Source organism: Bemisia tabaci, chromosome 1, assembly GCF_918797505.1.
Source record: "Bemisia tabaci chromosome 1, PGI_BMITA_v3".
Classification (NCBI taxonomy): domain Eukaryota; kingdom Metazoa; phylum Arthropoda; class Insecta; order Hemiptera; family Aleyrodidae; genus Bemisia; species Bemisia tabaci.
The window spans coordinates 52349224-52369890 of NC_092793.1; the positions used below are offsets into that span (position 1 = coordinate 52349224).

General features: G+C 40.4%; 1 protein-coding gene across 2 annotated transcripts in view; it reads right to left on the bottom strand.

Annotated features, from left to right (window-relative positions):
• The window catches only part of ATP8B (ATPase phospholipid transporting 8B), a 50882-nt gene that overhangs the window by 29011 nt on the left and 1204 nt on the right, over positions 1–20667 (bottom strand). For both annotated transcript variants that reach the window (XM_019055337.2, XM_019055335.2), the window contains exon 2: positions 11707–11808. In XM_019055337.2, coding sequence (XP_018910882.2) covers positions 11707–11737 — 31 coding nt within the window. In that variant the 5' untranslated portion in view covers positions 11738–11808. The remainder of the gene's footprint in view (positions 1–11706; positions 11809–20667) is intronic.

Sequence of the window (20667 nt, forward strand, 5' to 3'; positions counted from 1 at the left end):
TTTTAACAAGGGTCGTGAGAACACGACGCTAAAATTAAAACCTTTTCAAAATTTCTTTCTCAATTTCGTTTGGCAAATAATTCGCTTTCCCTTTTTGAATCGGCAACTTTTGTTGCGTTCCATCGTTTTGTGATGACTCTTAAGGGTTTTGTTAAGTCAGTAACCCTGCCTCTGGGCTAGTCGGTCACCCAAAAAGGAAGAATTTGGCCGATTCTTTTGATTTGGAAGGTACTTTCTCAGAGTAAAGACTGTGGTGTTACGTTGATTTCTCTGCCTGAGTCACATCTATCGTTTGGTTCCACTCGCTTATTAGGCGTTTTAAAGTTTTGCAACTTTTACTGTAGGAATAAAGATGAGCATCTTTTTCAGAGAACAGCGCAAAATATTACTACAGTAAATTGCAATAACTTTAAGGTGATGAAATTATTTGTTAAACCAAGTGGATCTGTTCACTATTTTTGTGAAGAGGGATAGTAAAAGCATCCCCTGGAGCACAGACGCAAATGCATATCAACATGGCACCCGATTTCAAGGGCTAGCGCGAACGACTGCATTTGTGATCTTCCACGCAAAAATAATGTCAATGGTGAAACTTTTAAAGCCTTAGTAATTCGCAATTTAAAAATATAAATATCTATGACCTCGTCTTTTACACGCATGGTGTCAGATTTATTTTTAAATTGTTAGCATGCCTTGCAAACCCAGAGACCAATTTATTTTCTTTTTACCAGCTTTAGATACTCAGAAAATTTCTCATATTTCTCAATTTTTAAAGTAAATTTTTTTTTTATCTCTCTCTCTTTGTAAATTGGTTCTTTTTATACTCGGCATTTTGTAATTAACTTACCTTGTTATTTTGCATTAATGATGTTTGTCCTATGCGATACAACATCAACCCCCTGTATTTACTTCTTTTTCCAGATCAAAAACAAAAAATTCGGAGCGATATTCTTTATGAAAGATATTTTCTTTTTTGTCAAAAAATTTAAAATTCAAAATTTGCATTTTGTAATTTCTCTTTCAATAGTTCAACTTTTTTTTGTAACTTTTTTTTTTATATTTTGAATCGTCTAATTTGAAATTTTTCCATTTGATGTTCTTTTTGTTCCAGATTTTTCAATTTATACTTTTCTTTTCAAGATGTAACTTTTTTTTTGGCGTTCTAACTTTTCTTTAAATTAATTTTTCTTTTTGCCCCTCCCCTTCAACTATTTTGCAATTGTTTTCATTTTTTAAGGCCTTCAGCCAAAACTCACCACCCTTCTTTTGATTGTTTTTAATGTATCTTTCTTTTTACGACGACGTGGGCGCCGTCTTTTTCGGTAAGGGTGAGATGAGATATTTAGATAAGGAGCTTCACTCTTTATCTAAATTGCGCTCATTATTTTTTTTGATAAACGTCAAACTCTCACGCTCATTTTTATCGAGATTCATTCTATTCCTGCCGGGAGCCTCGGCCTGGCGGGATCCTCCTACTGCTCTTGCTCTCTCTCTGGATTTTCAACCCTGGCCACTTTTGGACTTCATTTCGGTGAATCGTCAAAAAACTTTTCTTATTCTTTGATAGCTTGTCATATCAGACGTTTTCAAATTTCTTTTGTTCAAAATTCGTAATTCTTCATTTTTTCAAAATTCGTAACTTTTCAAATTTTCTCAAAATTTTTAAGTAATAAATCTTTGTAAAACGCCAATATTCTTGTGTTATTCAATTAGAAAGAAATCCCGATCGTAATACCCGTAAAAAGCATGAATGTTGAATTTTTAAATTTCCATTTTCAATCAGTTTTCTGATATTGCTCTCCCACACTGTTTCAGCATTTGTATTTGTCAAAATACTTTATTTTTCACTTCAAGGGTGAATCTCGAAGTATTTCGTCAAATACATCTTATTAGCCGCTCCTCCAGTGATCGACTTGATTTTTATAAGAGTAAATATTAAATTTTTATAGAATTACGTCTTATAGAAATCGAGTCCATCTTTGAAGGAAGGATGACCTTTCCCTTATAGGGGTGGCCATCACAAGAGCCGCGCTCGGATCGAACGCTGTCCGAACGAGTCTGAGCCTGCCGGGACAAGTCTGAACCGGTTCGGGTCTCTTCTCCTTCGAGCGACCGGGAACAAGTTCCGAACCTGCCCGACGTTGCCACCTCGTGACTCCTTCATCTCTGCGACGTTGCCGGCCGCTCCGTTCAGCCCCCCGGGTGTAATTTCACGGTTTTCCTAAATAAATAAAAATGAAGAAAATAAGAAATGAATAAAAAATAAATACAAATAATAAACAAGCAGAAAAATCCAACATGAATATGTTGGAAAAGCGTGCCGAATATAAATGTTGGACACAAACCTACTATTTTCACGTTTTGTCATTTGCATCAATTGGTACTTTTTGCTAAATTTGGGAGAAAATATTGATTCATGAACGTTGAATGTAAATTGATTTTAAAGATTCCGTCCAATTATCTTGATTTTAAGCTGATATGCGGCATTTCGCACGACCGTGATTTGGGCGAACTGCCGTGCATCGAAATCGCGTTGAGTTAATCTCTTTGGATTTCGAACTGTAACTTCTCTCCTATTCGGCCGATTTTTACAAATGAGGTCTCTTTTTATTTGTACTTTAACGGAAAGTAAGGAAAAACTCGCTAAATAGACGGAAAACAATTTTTGTGAAAATTTGGTGGATCCTGGCGTCACGGTGAATGGTTAATCGGGCGTGGAAGATAATAGGTTCGACGAGGCGACCCTCTCCTCGCCGTCTTTTATTGCCTTGCTCGAAACCTGACACCCAAAGCTATATCGGGAGATAACTGCAGTGGTTTGAGTGGATTTCTGCAGGGGCCACGGTTAGTACATGGTATAAAGAGTCACGAGGCTCATCACAGATTGCACTTGCAGTGCAAGACGCTCATTGGCTAAACAGTTTTGGCGGGAAAGAAGGTTCTAGAGTTGAGTCCTCCGAGCGTAAGAAAGCTTCTATGAGGTTTTTGTCAAATGAAATAATACGGTTTTGACAGGAAAATGTTCTCAAGGGTTCCCAATTAGCAGTTCATTCGGTTTTTTGGTAAGAGACCATCAAGGCTTGACAGTATAATGGTTCGAAGACAAGAAAACGGGTCCGAGGAAAAAAATATTTGGACGGCCCGTTGAATAGCATTGGTTGATCGGTGTGCTGTACCATGGTACATCCGAGTGATTTCAAAAAGCGAGCCCTACTGGCACGCTTGATAGATAAAATGAAAAAAAAGAGAAAATAAACTTTTGTGTCTTAATGGACGAGACGCCGTTAAAATTCATGAATAAAATTTCAAAAACTTAAAGATAGACTCGCCCGTCTTAAGAATCGAACCCGGACCGTTCTGATAAGAACTCGATTAGAAATCCGGGCTTCTACCGACCGAGCAAGTCTATCTTCGGAAACGTAACGGTGAAAATACTCCTACAAATAATTTCCTACCCACCGGTGTTGGAGCTTTAGACACCACCCCTAACCTTATATCGACCCAGTTGAACAGATAAATAAACGTAAAAACAAAGTGTTCCGTTTGCAATTTTTATTTCTAAAACAAAAAAGATTACATGGATTTAGCTAAAAGTAAATAATAAACATTTTAAATTCTTGAAAATTATAAACTTACATTCGTTAACGTATTGAAGTCGTGAAATTATAAACTTACATTCATTAACTTATTAAAGTCTCGAAAATTATAAATTTACATTCATTAACGTATTAAAATGATAGGTACAATTGAAGATGTTATAGGTTACACGAATCCAAATAATAGTCTTTACATCAGATCTGGGAGGGATGAGAGTGACAGAGAGAGCGGTGGAGTGGAACAGCATCGTCCTACAGGAGGCTCGCGGTATAATTGTTCAGCAGCCGGTCAAATTTTACATGAATCGGGAAACCCAAGTTTAAAACCACTGAAACCAGGTTTAAAACCAATGAAACCAGGTTTTAAACCACAAAACACATTTAGGAACCACCATATTTCAGTTTAAAACCCCAAAAACTGAGTCTAAAACCGATATAACCACATTCCAAACCGGAGAATCTCTGTTCAGAACCAGGAAACTCGAGGTTAAAACCATTAAACACAATTGTCATCTCCGGAACCTTGTTAAAAACCAAACCGGGAAACCCAAGTTTAAAACCACTGAAACCAGGTTTAAAACCACTGAAACCAGGTTTAAAACCAATGAAACCAGGTTTTAAACCACAAAACACATTTAGGAACCACCATATTTCAGTTTAAAACCCCAAAAACTGAGTCTAAAACCGATATAACCACATTCCAAACCGGAGAATCTCTGTTCAGAACCAGGAAACTCGAGGTTAAAACCATTAAACACAATTGTCATCTCCGGAACCTTGTTAAAAACCAAACCGGGAAACCCAAGTTTAAAACCACTGAAACCAGGTTTAAAACCAATGAAACCAGGTTTTAAACCATAAAACACATTTAGGAACCACCATATTTCAGTTTAAAACCCCAAAAACTGAGTCTAAAACCGATATAACCACATTCCAAACCGGAGAATCTCTGTTCAGAACCAGGAAACTCGAGGGTAAAACCCTTAAACACAATTGTCATCTCCGGAACCTTGTTAAAAACCAGAATAACCACATTGAAAATAACCAAATTTGAAACCGAAGGAACCCTGTTTCAAACCAGGAAAACCACATTGAAAACCGGGAAACCCAAGTTTAAAACCACTGAAACCAAGTTTAAAAACCACTGAAACCAGGTTTAAAACCAATGAAACCAGGTTTAAACCACAAAACACATTTAGGAACCATATTTCGTTTAAAACCAAACTGAGTTTCTGTTTTGAACAAAGTTCTCTGGTTTAAATGTGGTTTTTCTGGTTTGAACAGTGGTTCTTCGGTTTCAAATGTGGTTATTTTGCCTCCTTGACCGGTTTTCAGTGGTTTTAAAACTTGGGTTTCCCGGTTTTCAATGTGGTTTTCCTGGTTTGAAACAGGGTTCCTTCGGTTTCAAATTTGGTTATTTTCAATGTGGTTATTCTGGTTTTTAACAAGGTTCCGGAGATGACAATTGTGTTTAAGGGTTTTACCCTCGAGTTTCCTGGTTCTGAACAGAGATTCTCCGGTTTGGAATGTGGTTATATCGGTTTTAGACTCAGTTTTTGGGGTTTTAAACTGAAATATGGTGGTTCCTAAATGTGTTTTATGGTTTAAAACCTGGTTTCATTGGTTTTAAACCTGGTTTCAGTGGTTTTAAACTTGGGTTTCCCGGTTTGGTTTTTAACAAGGTTCCGGAGATGACAATTGTGTTTAATGGTTTTAACCTCGAGTTTCCTGGTTCTGAACAGAGATTCTCCGGTTTGGAATGTGGTTATATCGGTTTTAGACTCAGTTTTTGGGGTTTTAAACTGAAATATGGTGGTTCCTAAATGTGTTTTGTGGTTTAAAACCTGGTTTCATTGGTTTTAAACCTGGTTTCAGTGGTTTTAAACCTGGTTTCAGTGGTTTTAAACTTGGGTTTCCCGGTTTGGTTTTTAACAAGGTTCCGGAGATGACAATTGTGTTTAATGGTTTTAACCTCGAGTTTCCTGGTTCTGAACAGAGATTCTCCGGTTTGGAATGTGGTTATATCGGTTTTAGACTCAGTTTTTGGGGTTTTAAACTGAAATATGGTGGTTCCTAAATGTGTTTTGTGGTTTAAAACCTGGTTTCATTGGTTTTAAACCTGGTTTCAGTGGTTTTAAACTTGGGTTTCCCGATTCATGTAAAATTTGACCGGCTGCTGAACAATTATACCGCGAGCCTCCTGTAGGACGATGCTGTTCCACTCCACCGCTCTCTCTGTCACTCTCATCCCTCCCAGATCTGATGTAAAGACTATTATTTGGATTCGTGTAACCTATAACATCTTCAATTGTACCTATCATTTTAATACGTTAATGAATGTAAATTTATAATTTTCGAGACTTTAATAAGTTAATGAATGTAAGTTTATAATTTCACGACTTCAATACGTTAACGAATGTAAGTTTATAATTTTCAAGAATTTAAAATGTTTATTATTTACTTTTAGCTAAATCCATGTAATCTTTTTTGTTTTAGAAATAAAAATTGCAAACGGAACACTTTGTTTTTACGTTTATTTATCTGTTCAACTGGGTCGATATAAGGTTAGGGGTGGTGTCTAAAGCTCCAACACCGGTGGGTAGGAAATTATTTGTAGGAGTATTTTCACCGTTACGTTTCCGAAGATAGACTTGCTCGGTCGGTAGAAGCCCGGATTTCTAATCGAGTTCTTATCAGAACGGTCCGGGTTCGATTCTTAAGACGGGCGAGTCTATCTTTAAGTTTTTGAAATTTTATTCATGAATTTTAACGGCGTCTCGTCCATTAAGACACAAAAGTTTATTTTCTCTTTTTTTTCATTTTATCTATCAAGCGTGCCAGTAGGGCTCGCTTTTTGAAATCACTCGGATGTACCATGGTACAGCACACCGATCAACCAATGCTATTCAACGGGCCGTCCAAATATTTTTTTCCTCGGACCCGTTTTCTTGTCTTCGAACCATTATACTGTCAAGCCTTGATGGTCTCTTACCAAAAAACCGAATGAACTGCTAATTGGGAACCCTTGAGAACATTTTCCTGTCAAAACCGTATTATTTCATTTGACAAAAACCTCATAGAAGCTTTCTTACGCTCGGAGGACTCAACTCTAGAACCTTCTTTCCCGCCAAAACTGTTTAGCCAATGAGCGTCTTGCACTGCAAGTGCAATCTGTGATGAGCCTCGTGACTCTTTATACCATGTACTAACCGTGGCCCCTGCAGAAATCCACTCAAACCACTGCAGTTATCTCCCGATATAGCTTTGGGTGTCAGGTTTCGAGCAAGGCAATAAAAGACGGCGAGGAGAGGGTCGCCTCGTCGAACCTATTATCTTCCACGCCCGATTAACCATTCACCGTGACGCCAGGATCCACCAAATTTTCACAAAAATTGTTTTCCGTCTATTTAGCGAGTTTTTCCTTACTTTCCGTTAAAGTACAAATAAAAAGAGACCTCATTTGTAAAAATCGGCCGAATAGGAGAGAAGTTACAGTTCGAAATCCAAAGAGATTAACTCAACGCGATTTCGATGCACGGCAGTTCGCCCAAATCACGGTCGTGCGAAATGCCGCATATCAGCTTAAAATCAAGATAATTGGACGGAATCTTTAAAATCAATTTACATTCAACGTTCATGAATCAATATTTTCTCCCAAATTTAGCAAAAAGTACCAATTGATGCAAATGACAAAACGTGAAAATAGTAGGTTTGTGTCCAACATTTAGTTATTCGGCACGCTTTTCCAACATATTCATGTTGGATTTTTCTGCTTGTTTATTATTTGTATTTATTTTTTATTCATTTCTTATTTTCTTCATTTTTATTTATTTAGGAAAACCGTGAAATTACACCCGGGGGGCTGAACGGAGCGGCAACGTCGCAGAGATGAAGGAGTCACGAGGTGGCAACGTCGGGCAGGTTCGGAACTTGTTCCCGGTCGCTCGAAGGAAAAGAGACCCGAACCGGTTCAGACTTGTCCCGGCAGGCTCAGACTCGTTCGGACAGCGTTCGATCCGAGCGCGGCTCTGCGCCTTTGATGCAGGTTTAAACCGGTGGCGTGGCGTGAATGATCGATTGTCGATATCTCGCCATTTGAAGCTATGGTAAAGAATCGATTAGTAAGGTGTTCGCTGCGAGCACCCTGATAATCGATCTTTTTTCATAGGTTTAAATGACAGATCAATCGATAAATCGCGAAGCGGGCCACGCCGGTTTAAACTTGGTCGCACCCTGAACGGCGGCCGGAGGAGGAGTTGACAGAGGATCACCTGAATCGGCGCGGGAACATCAAAGTGCGGGTGGGATGACGTCATCCATTTGAGGGGGGTGTAGAGGTTAGGCTAGGTAAACGCCGTACTCTCGTAAGGTATGCAACCCGCGTATTAGCGCCTTACTTCCGTAAGGTATGCAACCCGCATGTTAACGCCTTACTCCCGTAAGGTATGCAACCCGCATTTCAGGAGGATCGTAAGGAATGCGATTCACAAATTATCCCTGACCACCGGCGAGGTGCGCGACCAACATGAGAACGCCTCCAGTCCGTAAGGTATGCAACCCGCATTTCATGGGTTCGTGAGGAATGCACATCACAAATTATCGCTGATCGTCGGCGAGGTGCGCGACCAACATAGGACGCCTCCCGTCCGTAAGGTATGCAACCCGCATATCTGCACCTTGCGTCGGCGAGGCACGCAACCCGCGACTGAAATGGACTTAGGTTAGGTTAGGTTAGGTTTGGTTAGGTTAGGTTAGGTTAGGTCGGGTTGGGTTAGGTTAGGTTAGGTCACACGGCAACGCTGTACTTGGGTTAGGTCACACGGCAACACTGAACTTAGGTTAGGTTACATTTCGACATCTCAGGTGTTTGCAAATCGGCATTTCCCCTGATCCCCTCTCCCTAGCCCCGCACAACGGAGCTCCGCGAGCCCTCACTCGAATTTACAGTGGAAGCCCGCGTGATTAATCGAACGGCTAATTCTTCCTTCTCGTCGACGGTAAAAAATGCTGGAATCTCTCCAGTGTCACTAGGTGTTTGAAAATTCGTGGTGTTGACCACAGTAACGTCTCTTTCAAGACGGTCAGCTTCGTTGATCATGGAATGCCACGCGCGTGTTGACTCCTAACATAAGTGAGGTATGCAACCCGCATTTCATAGGAGTCGTGAGGGCTGCATTTCACAAATTATCGCTGAGCACCGGCGAGGTGAGCGACCAACATAGGACGCCTCCCGTCCGTAAGGTATGCAACCCGCATATCTGCACCTTAGGTCGGCGAGGCACGCAACCCGCAACTGAAATGGACTTAGGTTAGGTTAGGTTAGGTTTAGGTTAGGTTAGGTTTGGTGAGGTTAGGTTAGGTTAGGTCACACGGCAACGCTGTACTTGAGTTAGGTCACACGGCAACACTGAACTTAGGTTAGGTTACATTTCGACATCTCAGGTGTTTTTAAATCGGCATTTCCACTCTACTAATCGATACATCGCAAAGCACGCCACGCCACTGCTATTTGACTCGGGGCTTTCTGGGGCTCACTTGGAAATAGAGATACGCTCTCAGGTCAGATGAGCAACAAATCGTCTATTGCCCTTATCAAAAATTTGACGCGTCCGAGGGAAGACTCCAAGGAAACTCTAGACTCCCAAGGAAAGCGAAAATCGATGAACAGATTCAACCGGTCTGTCCCGTGTCTGAATTTAGTACATTGGTTTTAAGCTCAAAATTTCATTTTTATTGTTGTCAACTTTATGAATTCACTCTTTTCCTTTGTGTCTACAGACGAGAAAAAGCTTTATGCGAGGGTTGCGTTTTCATGCAAAAGATTTACGGGGAGGTGTGAGTTGAACAGTGTTCGAAACTCACAGGCACCAACGCGCCAAATCCGCCTAAGAAATCGGTCATGGAACCTAAAAACGGCATGCTCTGCGCCAACGTGGCCCCTAAAAATTGCCCCCCCCCCCCTTCAAAAGAATCCTACTTTTTCTGTTTGGAGATTATTTGAAATTTCGACGCACGGCACCGGATTCTAACTTTTCACTAAGTGCGACGGATATACAATGGGCAAAAAGTCAATTTGGCCCCTAAAACATCTGCAATGGCTCCTAAAAATCGAGCTTAATGGGCCACATGGCTTCTGAAACTCAAAGGTGAGTTTCGAACACCGGAGTTGAAGTCTCCCGAGTCCCGAATCTCCGATTTAAGTCCCCTTTGACGAGTGAATGGTGGAGGAAGGAAGATGACACCTTGGATTCTGTGTGATATTAATATTCCCATGATTCATATCAAGGCGGATCTACGGCACTTGCGAGAAAGATTTGATGGTTGAACCAAGGTTTCGATATGACTACCTTTTTCCCCCTAACTTTTCCTGACTCTATTGCTCTTTCTCGAGTCCTCCTGACTCCAAAATTTACGCATTCCCTGATTTTTCACCGCACACTACTCGTCCAACTTTCACCTCTTTCTTTTCTTTTTTTTCTTACAAAAATTCAACCTTTCCAAAGGGTGTCAAAAATGCAGATAAATCAATAATTCCGAGTACGTCAGTTCTGATTCTCCGGCTCTGAGCTAAAGCTGCGCAACTTCATTCTCCCTTCAGAAGCGCCTAAGGCAAAACTGTGGGGAGCTAATTCGGCACGTGCACAGATTCCGCATTGAACAATCAAGTGTTGGATTTCACATTGCGTTACAAGTTCAAAATGGCTCTCCCTTGGAGCCACGGCAACGGGGTGCAAAAGGCGCCTCCATTGTTGGTAAATAGTGCTGGATTCCAGCACGTTCCCTCAATTAAAACCTAAAAAAATATCCACATATACTCACACAACTTGGCGACCTTGGGTGCCCCACACGAGCTTATCAAAAATTGACAAGTTGGAGAGAGTGGACGCTAGAACCCCGTCCGATAATAATACACACTGTCCACAGAGGTAGGGTAAACTCCCTAACCCTTGACCTAGATCCAGCGATTGACGCATCGATAGGAAAATTCCCCACGGTTTTCGCGTGCTTCGATTAAAATTCTCAGAATTTCCCCAGAGCTGACAACCCTGGTCACATTCCGACGAGAACTCTTCTCCAGTGCTAGACACTCGAGGGGATATGAGTAAGCTTTTCAACCGTTGATCAAGAAAAACAGACGCTACCGAGGAAATATTGTTTGGTGACACTTGATAAATCGTTTTTCTTTTATTCAACACTTTTTGGGGAAAAACCGCAAGGAGACTCAACTTCGCTCACCGGACGATACAACGCTCATAATGCGGTACAACTTTAAAACTAAATCAGGGTCACTAGATGACGACATTAAAAAGCGTAATTTGCCACGTCACGTCGAATCTTTTTTAAAAGCCATTCTAGTGAGAAAAAAAAAAAATTCAAATTATAAGGTAAAAAAGGCTTTTATGGGCACCCGGCCTTTCCCGCTTTATCAAGCTAATTCCATACTTGGACGTACTTAGTATACATACTGCGAGTTTTTCTTTTTCAATTTCCGAAGTAACGGGACCGCGTTTGGCAGAAAGGAACCAAATCACATCAGCTATTGTCGAAAACTGGACAGTTTAATTTTTTTTACAAGAGCACGTTTGTGTGGATTTTTTTGAAAGTTTTAAGGAATTTACTTCGTACTATGCAGAAAATTTACCGAAATGTGCACAAAAATTCGCACAACCGTTTTTGTGTAAAATATTAGATTGCCCAATTAAATTTGGAAATGGCTGACGTAGCTCGTTTCCTTTCTGCTTGACGCGGTCCAACTTTTTATCCATGAGAGACAAACTTGGACGTGCGGATTTTCGATCTAAACAGAGGCGGATCCAGCGATTTGGCAAAACCGGATTACCTCCATTTAAACCTATGATAAATAATCGATTCTTGTCGGAGCACCTGACCCCTCCACGAATCGATACATTTCCATAGATTTAAATGGAGAAAAGACACTGTTGCCAATTTGCTGGATCCGCCGATGGATTTAAATTGTTGGTATAACAATAGCGATGTTATTCTTCGCCTTCATTTGATTTTTATAATTCTTAGAACACGGTTGTCGAAGGCTATCAGAGTTTAAGGGATGGGAGAATCAGGAACAGTAGATTTTAACGTGGAAACTTACCCACTTTCTTCCGACTAAAGTTGGTCCACATATCCGAGAGAAGAAAGAGGTAATGCGGGTACTGTAGTTATCCATGGAGGGAGAAATCGTCACGATTCAAACCTGTGGACCGGATCAAAGAAATAGTAAGTCAATGGGTTTAATTTAGACGGAGGCTTAGGTGCGTACACCATACACGGAGAAAAAAACTTCGTGCGTGGGACCCAAAGTTAAGGACATATGGATCTCTGAGGTTTTCGGATTGAGCATCCGAACACTTAAGGTCCAGCTGCTGAGGTTTGGATCACACATCTGAAACTTCAGTTCTTACATCTGAAGTACTCCAGTTTTCACATCGGAAGAACTTCGGTTCTCACATCTGAAGTGCTTCTGATGTAAGAACTGAAGTTTCATATGTGTGATCCGAACCTCGACAGCTAGACCTTAAGCGTTCAGATGCTCAATCTGAAAACTTCAGAGATCCATATGACCTAAACTTCGGGTCTCACGGACGAGGTTTTTTCTCCGTGTACGGGGTGTCTGGAAGTTAACGTAGGTAGTTAACTATCAGGATCGATTTTTTGGCTCAAACTATGACTATTGTTTCCTATACACATATGCCTGGAAACGCTTCATAAGTGAGCTATGCGCTTCCAAAGTTGCCATTTTTTCTTTCAAATTGATGTACCCCCTCTTCATTTTGTCGTAAGCAGCTGAAACTTTAGGTAGCAGGGTATTTTTTAGCGTACTGTTTGTTTTTCGTGTTTTCAAGGAAGAACGTCTTCGAGAAATGACGTTACGAGCGTTCCCGAATTATAAAATTGCGATAACTTTTTTTGGTAAATGATAATTGGAAAAACTGATTACGGTACGTAAAAGAGCGCGAAAATCAAGGCCATCAGGTATTTCTCAAAATTTTCAAGAAGCGCGTCATTTCGACGCGACAGAGCTTTAAAAAAAGTTTCAGATTTTCGAAGCTCCTTGCTGGGCAGGCAATTTTTACTGCAGGGACTGTGAGAAAAATTGCCTACGGAGCAAAAGGCTTCGATAATCCGAAGAGCCGTCGCGATAGATTCGGTATTTTTGGTCGCAGAATCTGAATTTAATGGTTCCCACCAAATCCGCCTGGTGCGTTCTCCGGGAAAGCCGGAAAATTGCCGAAAAAGACGTTTTCACAAGCTTTTCAGGCATAAATAGCTTAATAATCGTTAGAACGGAAAATTAAGTTCTCACCAAAATTGTAGCGAAGTAAAATTCCGACAAAATTAAAGAGATCTCGTTTTTTACTCATGGTTTTTACTTCACTTTTGGCAGTTTTTCGGCTTTTCCGGAGGACTCGCGCATAAGACGGATTTGATGGGAAACATCAACTTCGGATTCAGCGACCAAAAATACATAAGAATCAACTTCAACTCCTTCCGACCTCAATCTTGCAATAATACACTTCTATTGGTACCTACTAGACTATAGGTACAGAAATAAATAGCTTCATCGCCTACGTATGATGAAGCTTTCCTACGTATAAATATGTGAACACGGATAACTTGCAACGTTTGAAGTTCCTTTCCAGTCTGATTTGAAGAGTGGCTTACTTCAGTGCATTGCGAGTCACGAGTGCATTGATTTCAGTAAGAATGGTAGTTAGAGAGACGAGGTAGAAAAGGGCGTTCCGTAAATTTGAAAACCTTTCTGTATTCCGAAGTGTCGCAAATTAACGGAATACATCGACAGTGAACCTTGCTGTCCTTGGCCTGCTTTTTGCAACCGAACTAAGTAATTTCATAGTTCCCCACCTCTTCTCGATGCGCGGATCAAAGGGAGCGAACATTCAAAAGCCAGCGAAATGGCACGACGTATATTCACAGAAAATATATTAAGCTACTTAGATAGATTAGAGGCTTATCATATGCGGGTTCGTACTTGTATTTTGGCGCTGAAATATGTTCTGTCAGTTTTTTCCTCCTCGATGCGACAGCCCATAATTTCTAACTTTTTTTTGCTAAAGCAGACGCATACATTCACGTTAAAATATAAATACGAGGGGGGACCCAAAAAAAAACCGGAATTTCGCTGTAACTTGGCAACAATGGAAAATATTCGGGTTCCACCGCTAGGAGGTGTAACTAGGAGCTATGAAGAGTCACTAGGCCAAATTTCAACATCGTAGTACATTTTCTTTCCATTTTGGCGAGACTTGGCTTCAGGGGTGTTTGGCGACTTCGTAGTTTTTTAAGATTGGTCAATTTCAGTAACAACACTTAGAGCTCAAATTTTTCTCCCTTGCTCGATAAAAATACGGTTTTCTCTGTTAACCTTTTAAAGTGCTGCTTCCAAAGGACAAGCCTTATCAAAAAGTTCAGTGTAATTACGGTTTTTCAGTTTCAAAATGGTCTGTATCGCCCGAAACCCCTGTATGGCTCTAAACCGCTATCGCCATCGGCTAGAACCGCTGAAAACATGAAATAAATCGCGTTTTTGTGAATGAACATGGTTAAATATCGTTTCGTTTACTAGCAGATATCACTTGGATGTAATACAGAAATATTCAGAACATTGCTGTGAAAAATTTTGGCATAAAACGCGTTGTTGCCGAATTGATTCCCTATTTTGCGCTCTAGCCGGTGACGACCGCTTGGCGTTCAGCCTACGTTCGAACAATAAATCACACTTTAAAACGAAGAAAAACATTTGTTCACTTATGTTATAGGTAAATCATGTTCTCTGCAACATTCACTTCAAAAATTGACAGAGTTTAGCCGCACACAGCCTATGAAAATCACCTATTTTAAAAAACTACGAAGTCGCCAAACACTCCTGAAGCCAAGTCTCGCCAAAATGGAAAGAAAATGTGCTACGATGTTGAAATTTGGCCTAGTGACTCTTCAAAGCTCCTAGTTACACCTCCTAGCGGTGGAACCCGAATATTTTCCATTGTTGCCAAGTTACAGCGAAATTCCGGTTTTTTTTGGGTCCCCCCTCGTACAGCTACATTTCAAGGAGTTTTCAGTTTTGGGTTTTAATTTCGGTACTATACTGATGAGACCCGATTGTTTCCGAGTTTATTTACATACGTATTGTATTAAAAAATTGGACCGATGAGAAACAGAAATGTAGGAGGCAATTAGCCATCGCCGGCAGTGGACCACTAGACAAAGTGCAAATTTAAGCACTCTACTACATGTTTCATAACATCTTGATGACCGATGAAGTTAATAAAAGAAGTGACATGTTTCTTAATCAGAGCCTCACGTAGGGCACGATTCTTGCAGTGAAAATCACTGAAATTAACTCCTTGCTAAGATATTGGCGTTTTTATTTTACATTGGTTACGGGAAATTTGAATTGCCCGATCACAAGAAACACAATACTCTACGTGAGTCCAATTACGTACTACAACGGTTTCGGCGGGCCTCTCGATCGAGTATTGTTCCTTTCCATCCTTTATCTAACTAATAATTGTTTAAAAAGTAAACAATTGTCACAGCTGAGCCAAGGCGTCGATATTGAGGCTCCCGTAATTTCATATCGTAGACTGCTACGGTTACGTTTGGTGTGCGATTTGACTCACGTACACCTTTGAGTTTTTATGAGCAGGAGGTTTGAATTCACGAGTCAAGAAACATTAAATATTTTACTTAGGAGTTAATTTTAGTAATTTTCGTTGCGCGAATCGTGTTTTACGTGAAATTTTGGTTAAGAGACATGTATCAAAACGCTTAACTTTGTACATTGTCTAGGAGTCCATTTGCGAGCCGATTCTAACAGCCTGCGACAGGCACATCGAAAGCTATAGGCGAGAACTCTCAATGCGTTAGAACAATCTCTCAAATTTGGTACACGGATAGTTTGTGTATGTTCTACTTAAGTGTGAGATGTATGGTGATACCACTAATCATGAGAGAGCTCGGAGTGCCTTAGTGCCTGCACTAAAAGTTGAAGGCGCATTGACACGGCGTTAAAGTCACTTCTCCTGTCCGGTAAAAAGCTATATTGTTTGAGTGTGTCCTGAGTTATTCATTTATTTTATTTTAGTTTTCATATTGATACATGAAGAGTTGAAAAAAAATTTGACAGTGTTACAGGTCATAGTGATACAAATAGGAATATAAATTTGAACAGGACAATTAGAGTTAGCGTGCCAAATCTCCATGATACCACTATTCGACCACGGGGGAGCTCGTTTTGCCTACACTAAAAATTGAAGGCGAACTGACTGCCGTTAGTACCACTTTTCCACGCTTAAAAGGATATTATTTGTGTGTGTTCCGAGTGAGCGTCGTGTCATGATTTATTAATAAGAGCCGATGATTTTGACATAGGCTGTGTGAATGCTCTCAATCAAGAGTAGCGAGACTACATGGTGCCCCGAACAAGCAACGAAAAAAACAGGAGGGATTACGGTGCTACGGTCGCGCTGCCGGAAAAACAGTCGGAACAATCAAAGGTATCCCAATTCCCCCAGGATAAACTGTTCATTTCATGGGAAAATAGGCATTTTCCCTTGAGCCAGAGTTGCCACAGAATTTAGAAAATGAAATTCCGAGACATTTCCCCGATTTCCCTAACGCATTTGGGTGGAATCCCCTGACAATTGAAGATATGACAAGTGGTTAAGAAGACACAATTGAAAATAATTTTCAGGCAAAATTTATAATTTGAAACCTCAACCGCCATTCTAGATAGCAAATAAATATGATTTAACAAATTTTCCGTGACATTTTCGTCATTTTTCCTGACTTTCGAACATTCCCCGGTTTTGAACAGTCACGGTCTACAGAAGAAAAAAATCCTTCCAAAAACTCGAGTGAAGAAATTTAAAAGTTAACTTACGTGTAAAATTTGCGTTTTGTCACAGGAAATTTGATAAGAACCGAAGGTCGTACGGGTTTTTTTCTCACCGAGTGCGGCTGCGACCTTTCGGCGCGGCAGCTTGGAAAACGGATCGCGCGGCTCGGAAGAATCGCCTATCGAATATCGATTGATGGGTAAATACAACTGGAAGCACGAAAGTTATCGGGGCGGCCAGCCGTAAATTTAACTAACTCATATACATGCATTATGAATCAGGCGGGTCCTTTGCCCGCACGGTTCTCACGGATTCCCGCCGGCTCCCATCAACACGCATTACGCTTTTCCCCCAGTGGCGAGTCGTGCTTTGCGATAGATCGATTTATCTGCCATGTAAACCTATGAGAAAAGATCGAATATCAGGGTTTACCTTAATAATCGATTCTTTACCACGACTTCGAATGGGAAACTACCGAGAGTCGATTATTCACTCATCCCCGAACGCGAGCCACGATTCCAATGATCCTCCAATTGCGTGTCGCGCGGATCAAGCGAAAACGTTGTTATAAACGCCACAAACAAAAGCATAGTAATGTATTACGTATCGATGGTGAAAGTGGAGAAACACTTTTCTCCCTTGCGCTGTTTCAAAGTATTTGGTCTTACTTTAGAAAAATTATGCGTATCGCTATTGTAACGTTTACAAATCTCTGACAGCAGTGGTTTCTGTCTTTAAAAGAAAGCGGAGAACTTGGTTTGATATTTTTGAATGAGTGAAGAAAATTTCTGGGAAATTTCTAGAAAAACCGTTGGTTTGTTTTCCCCCTTTCTTTTTAATTATAATGAACGGAGGACCCTTACAATGTCGCGTTGATGCAATCAGAGATTTTTCGGCATTATTTAACCATTGATATTTTTTAGAGAACTATGTTAGAGAATGTTAAGTTTAAACTTGATTCAATTTTGCGGCATATTATTTGTACGAAATTAAAATTATTTCTTTACGAGGGCTGACTAAAATCACGCAAGATTTTGAGCTTAAACAGTAGTAATTTATTGTCCTTCAAAAAAAAAATTGAATTACAACGGGAAATCTGCAAATTGAGTAATTTTCTGCAAAAAAAAAATTGCTATCTGCAAAATGAGTATTTTTCTAAAGACACTGACAAAGATGATCAAGGGATTGCATAGATTACATGACTCGAATATTTATGAAAACGACGTGATGAAAACTAAGAATGTGAGTAAAGGAAGATCAAATTAAATATAAAAATCACCAAAAAGGCAGGACGTTCCGAGCCGTTCTGGACTCATCTTCAACTGCAAAAAACAATAAAGATTAATAAAAAATTGAGTGCCGACCTGATCAAAGTTTACATCACGCAACCGAAATCCAGCGATAGCGTGATAACAACTGGGATTAGGTTGGCACTCAATTTCTTTCTCATTTTAGTTGTTTTTTTGCGGCTAAAAATGAGCCTGTGACGACTCGAAACGTTCTACCTGTTTGGTGATTTTAATACTTTAGTCTTGTTTCACCCAAATTTTTAGTTATCATACTTTCGTATCATCGCGTAGCTAACGCGAATAAACGGGCGCTTTTGAACACATTCATAAATTTGAAGCCGTTGAAACCGATTTAGTTTAATTAATCCACGCCAGACACACACTGTCGATCAGTTGGTTTCAGATTTTTGTACTTCCACTGTTTGAAAACGATCAATGCTCGATGTAATGATTAACGTCTTCTTTGCAAGACGAAACGTTTCAGCCTTTTTATCAGGGCCGGATTTACCTACTTGCCGCCCATGGGCCGCCTGAATTTTGCCGCCCCCTTTTCATTCGTTTTGAAACATCACTAAAAACCATCAAGTGCAAATGCCAAAGTGGGAAGGGTGCATAAGACGCGTTTATCTGTGTTGGACAAATTTTGTTGCAAAAGCCCTGTCAACACTACTGGCAAGTGTTCATGGAACTTTGAGCGAAAGTTAAGTTCCGTAAACCTATCTCTGGAAAACGCCTTCCATTTATAAGGAATGAAGGAATACATTATGAGAGAACAAACATAAATGTGGTTTAATAATCTTAACCTCCGCCGCGACGCGCCGACCGCACTGTATTTGGCGCAATGCGTGAAGTATTCCTACAGTCTTGTAGGCGCTATGAGTTTCACGCCGACCGCTGCGGAACACATGGTGTTTGACGCAACGCATGAAGTATTCGTGCAGTCTTGTAGGCGCTAATATGAGTAACATGCCGACTGCCGCGCCGAGGACTTCTTTTCATCTCAAGTCCTCGTCATCATTGCTCTGTGCGCCGCGCCGTTCCAGGCCAAATTGCTTGTTTGGTTTCTCTCTAAACTCGACTAATTAAAGGTGATGTTTCTTGTAACACCGAAAGACGACAAAATTAGAAATTACAATACCTCTACTTTCAGAAAATGAGAGACTTAGTGGCCTTTTCTCGTTTATAATTTTTTTTCTGAATCCGATTTTTTTAAATACCTACACTTGAAAAATTTCAAAATTTGCCGCCCCCTAAATTTGCCGAGATGGGCCGCGGCGCCGCGGCCCACGTGGCCACCCCCTAAATCCGGCCCTGCTTTTTTTATAACTTAGCGCGAAGAGCGATGCTCCTGCCCCAGGGACTGAAAATCGTAGGGAGGAATTCATTTCTGACTCATCCCTCATCTAAATTCGAATAGTGAATTAAATTTTTCATCGAAAATAGAAGTACGGTTATACAGTCAACTCCGCTTAATTGGGACACTGGTTAGTCTGGAGAACCACTTCATTGGGACAAAATCGTCCGGACCGGAATCTCTTACATAGCATTGTAAGGAAAAAAAGAAAAAAAAAACTCCGCTTCATTGGAACAAGACTATGGTTTAGAGGGACAAGTTTCTGCCAAAAAACCTTCAAATCACGTCAAAATTCATTTTAAAATACGCAAACAGAGCCCGGCCAGTAAAAACATGAAGATTCTAGCGACGACGAACCACAGCTTCACATGTCATCACATTCCAGCCAAAGTAGCACAAGCGTATGCGACGTTTGAAAATTTCCGCCGCCATTTTATTTTTTTATAGAGTTTTTGGTTGAATCCATTAGGAAATTTCACTGAATTTTATCAGCAGCACAAAGAAAATTCAGTGAAATTTTCGGACGGATTCAACCAAAAATTTCTCTGTAAAAAAAATACAATGGCGGCGGAAATTTTTAAATGTCGCATGACGGTTGTGATACTTTGGCCGGAAGGTGACGATGTCTCACTAGCCAGTGCGAAAAAAATACGCTTTAATTCCTTGTCGGAGAAGAGAATGAAGTCGCCCCTACATGAATGCTCGACCAATCTCAAGATCGACCATTTCCTCGCTATTTACGCAAAACTTCGTTGTATCGGGACATGCTTATAATTGGGATAGAATTGTATAAGAAGCGATGATATTTAGGACAAAGTTGTACTCTTCGACAAGTTTCTAATTTTCTTGGTATTCCCGAGGAAATCACTATCGACAATATTAACGCAATTTGGCGATTTATCCTTTCGAGGAATTCATGGTAAACGGTATCGTATTGAACATGAGAAACCCCTTGAAGACTGCGACGATCGCAGCCAAACGTTTTGTCCCAAAGAAAACCAGAGCGCCTGCAATTTTTTGGGTATGCAATACGGACATCCGGAGAACACGAATAGTTGCATCCGGACCTAGCCATTGAAAATGCCGGAGTGCCTTCAATTTTTGGATTCATACGTCGTCGATGTGCGAAGATGAGGTGGTTTGAGTATTTGATCAGATTGGAAAAAGAAATCAGTAAATAATAAGAAATATGTAAATAAAATTGTCCCCAGGGAGGACTCATAAAGTTCTCATTGTGATGAAGGGAGATATAAGGAGGTCTTTGACTTAGTATCATAAAAAGGAGCATTTTTCTGAACCTGCAGTAAAATTTTACTGAATAGTTTTGGGGAAGGAACCCTTGAAGGAATTGGAATGATTTGCCATTGTGAAAACTAAAAAACGTGAAGAAAAAAAAAATACCTGGGAAAAAATAACAGGTAAAAAGTAAAAAATTAAAGGAAAAAATCATCACTTTGGGAATTGGAGGGAAAAGAGCCGACAAGAAAACTGTTGAAAGCCGGCGGGTGGGCGTGTGAAAATGTGGAAGCCTGGAAGATCCTGCGCTCCTGGTT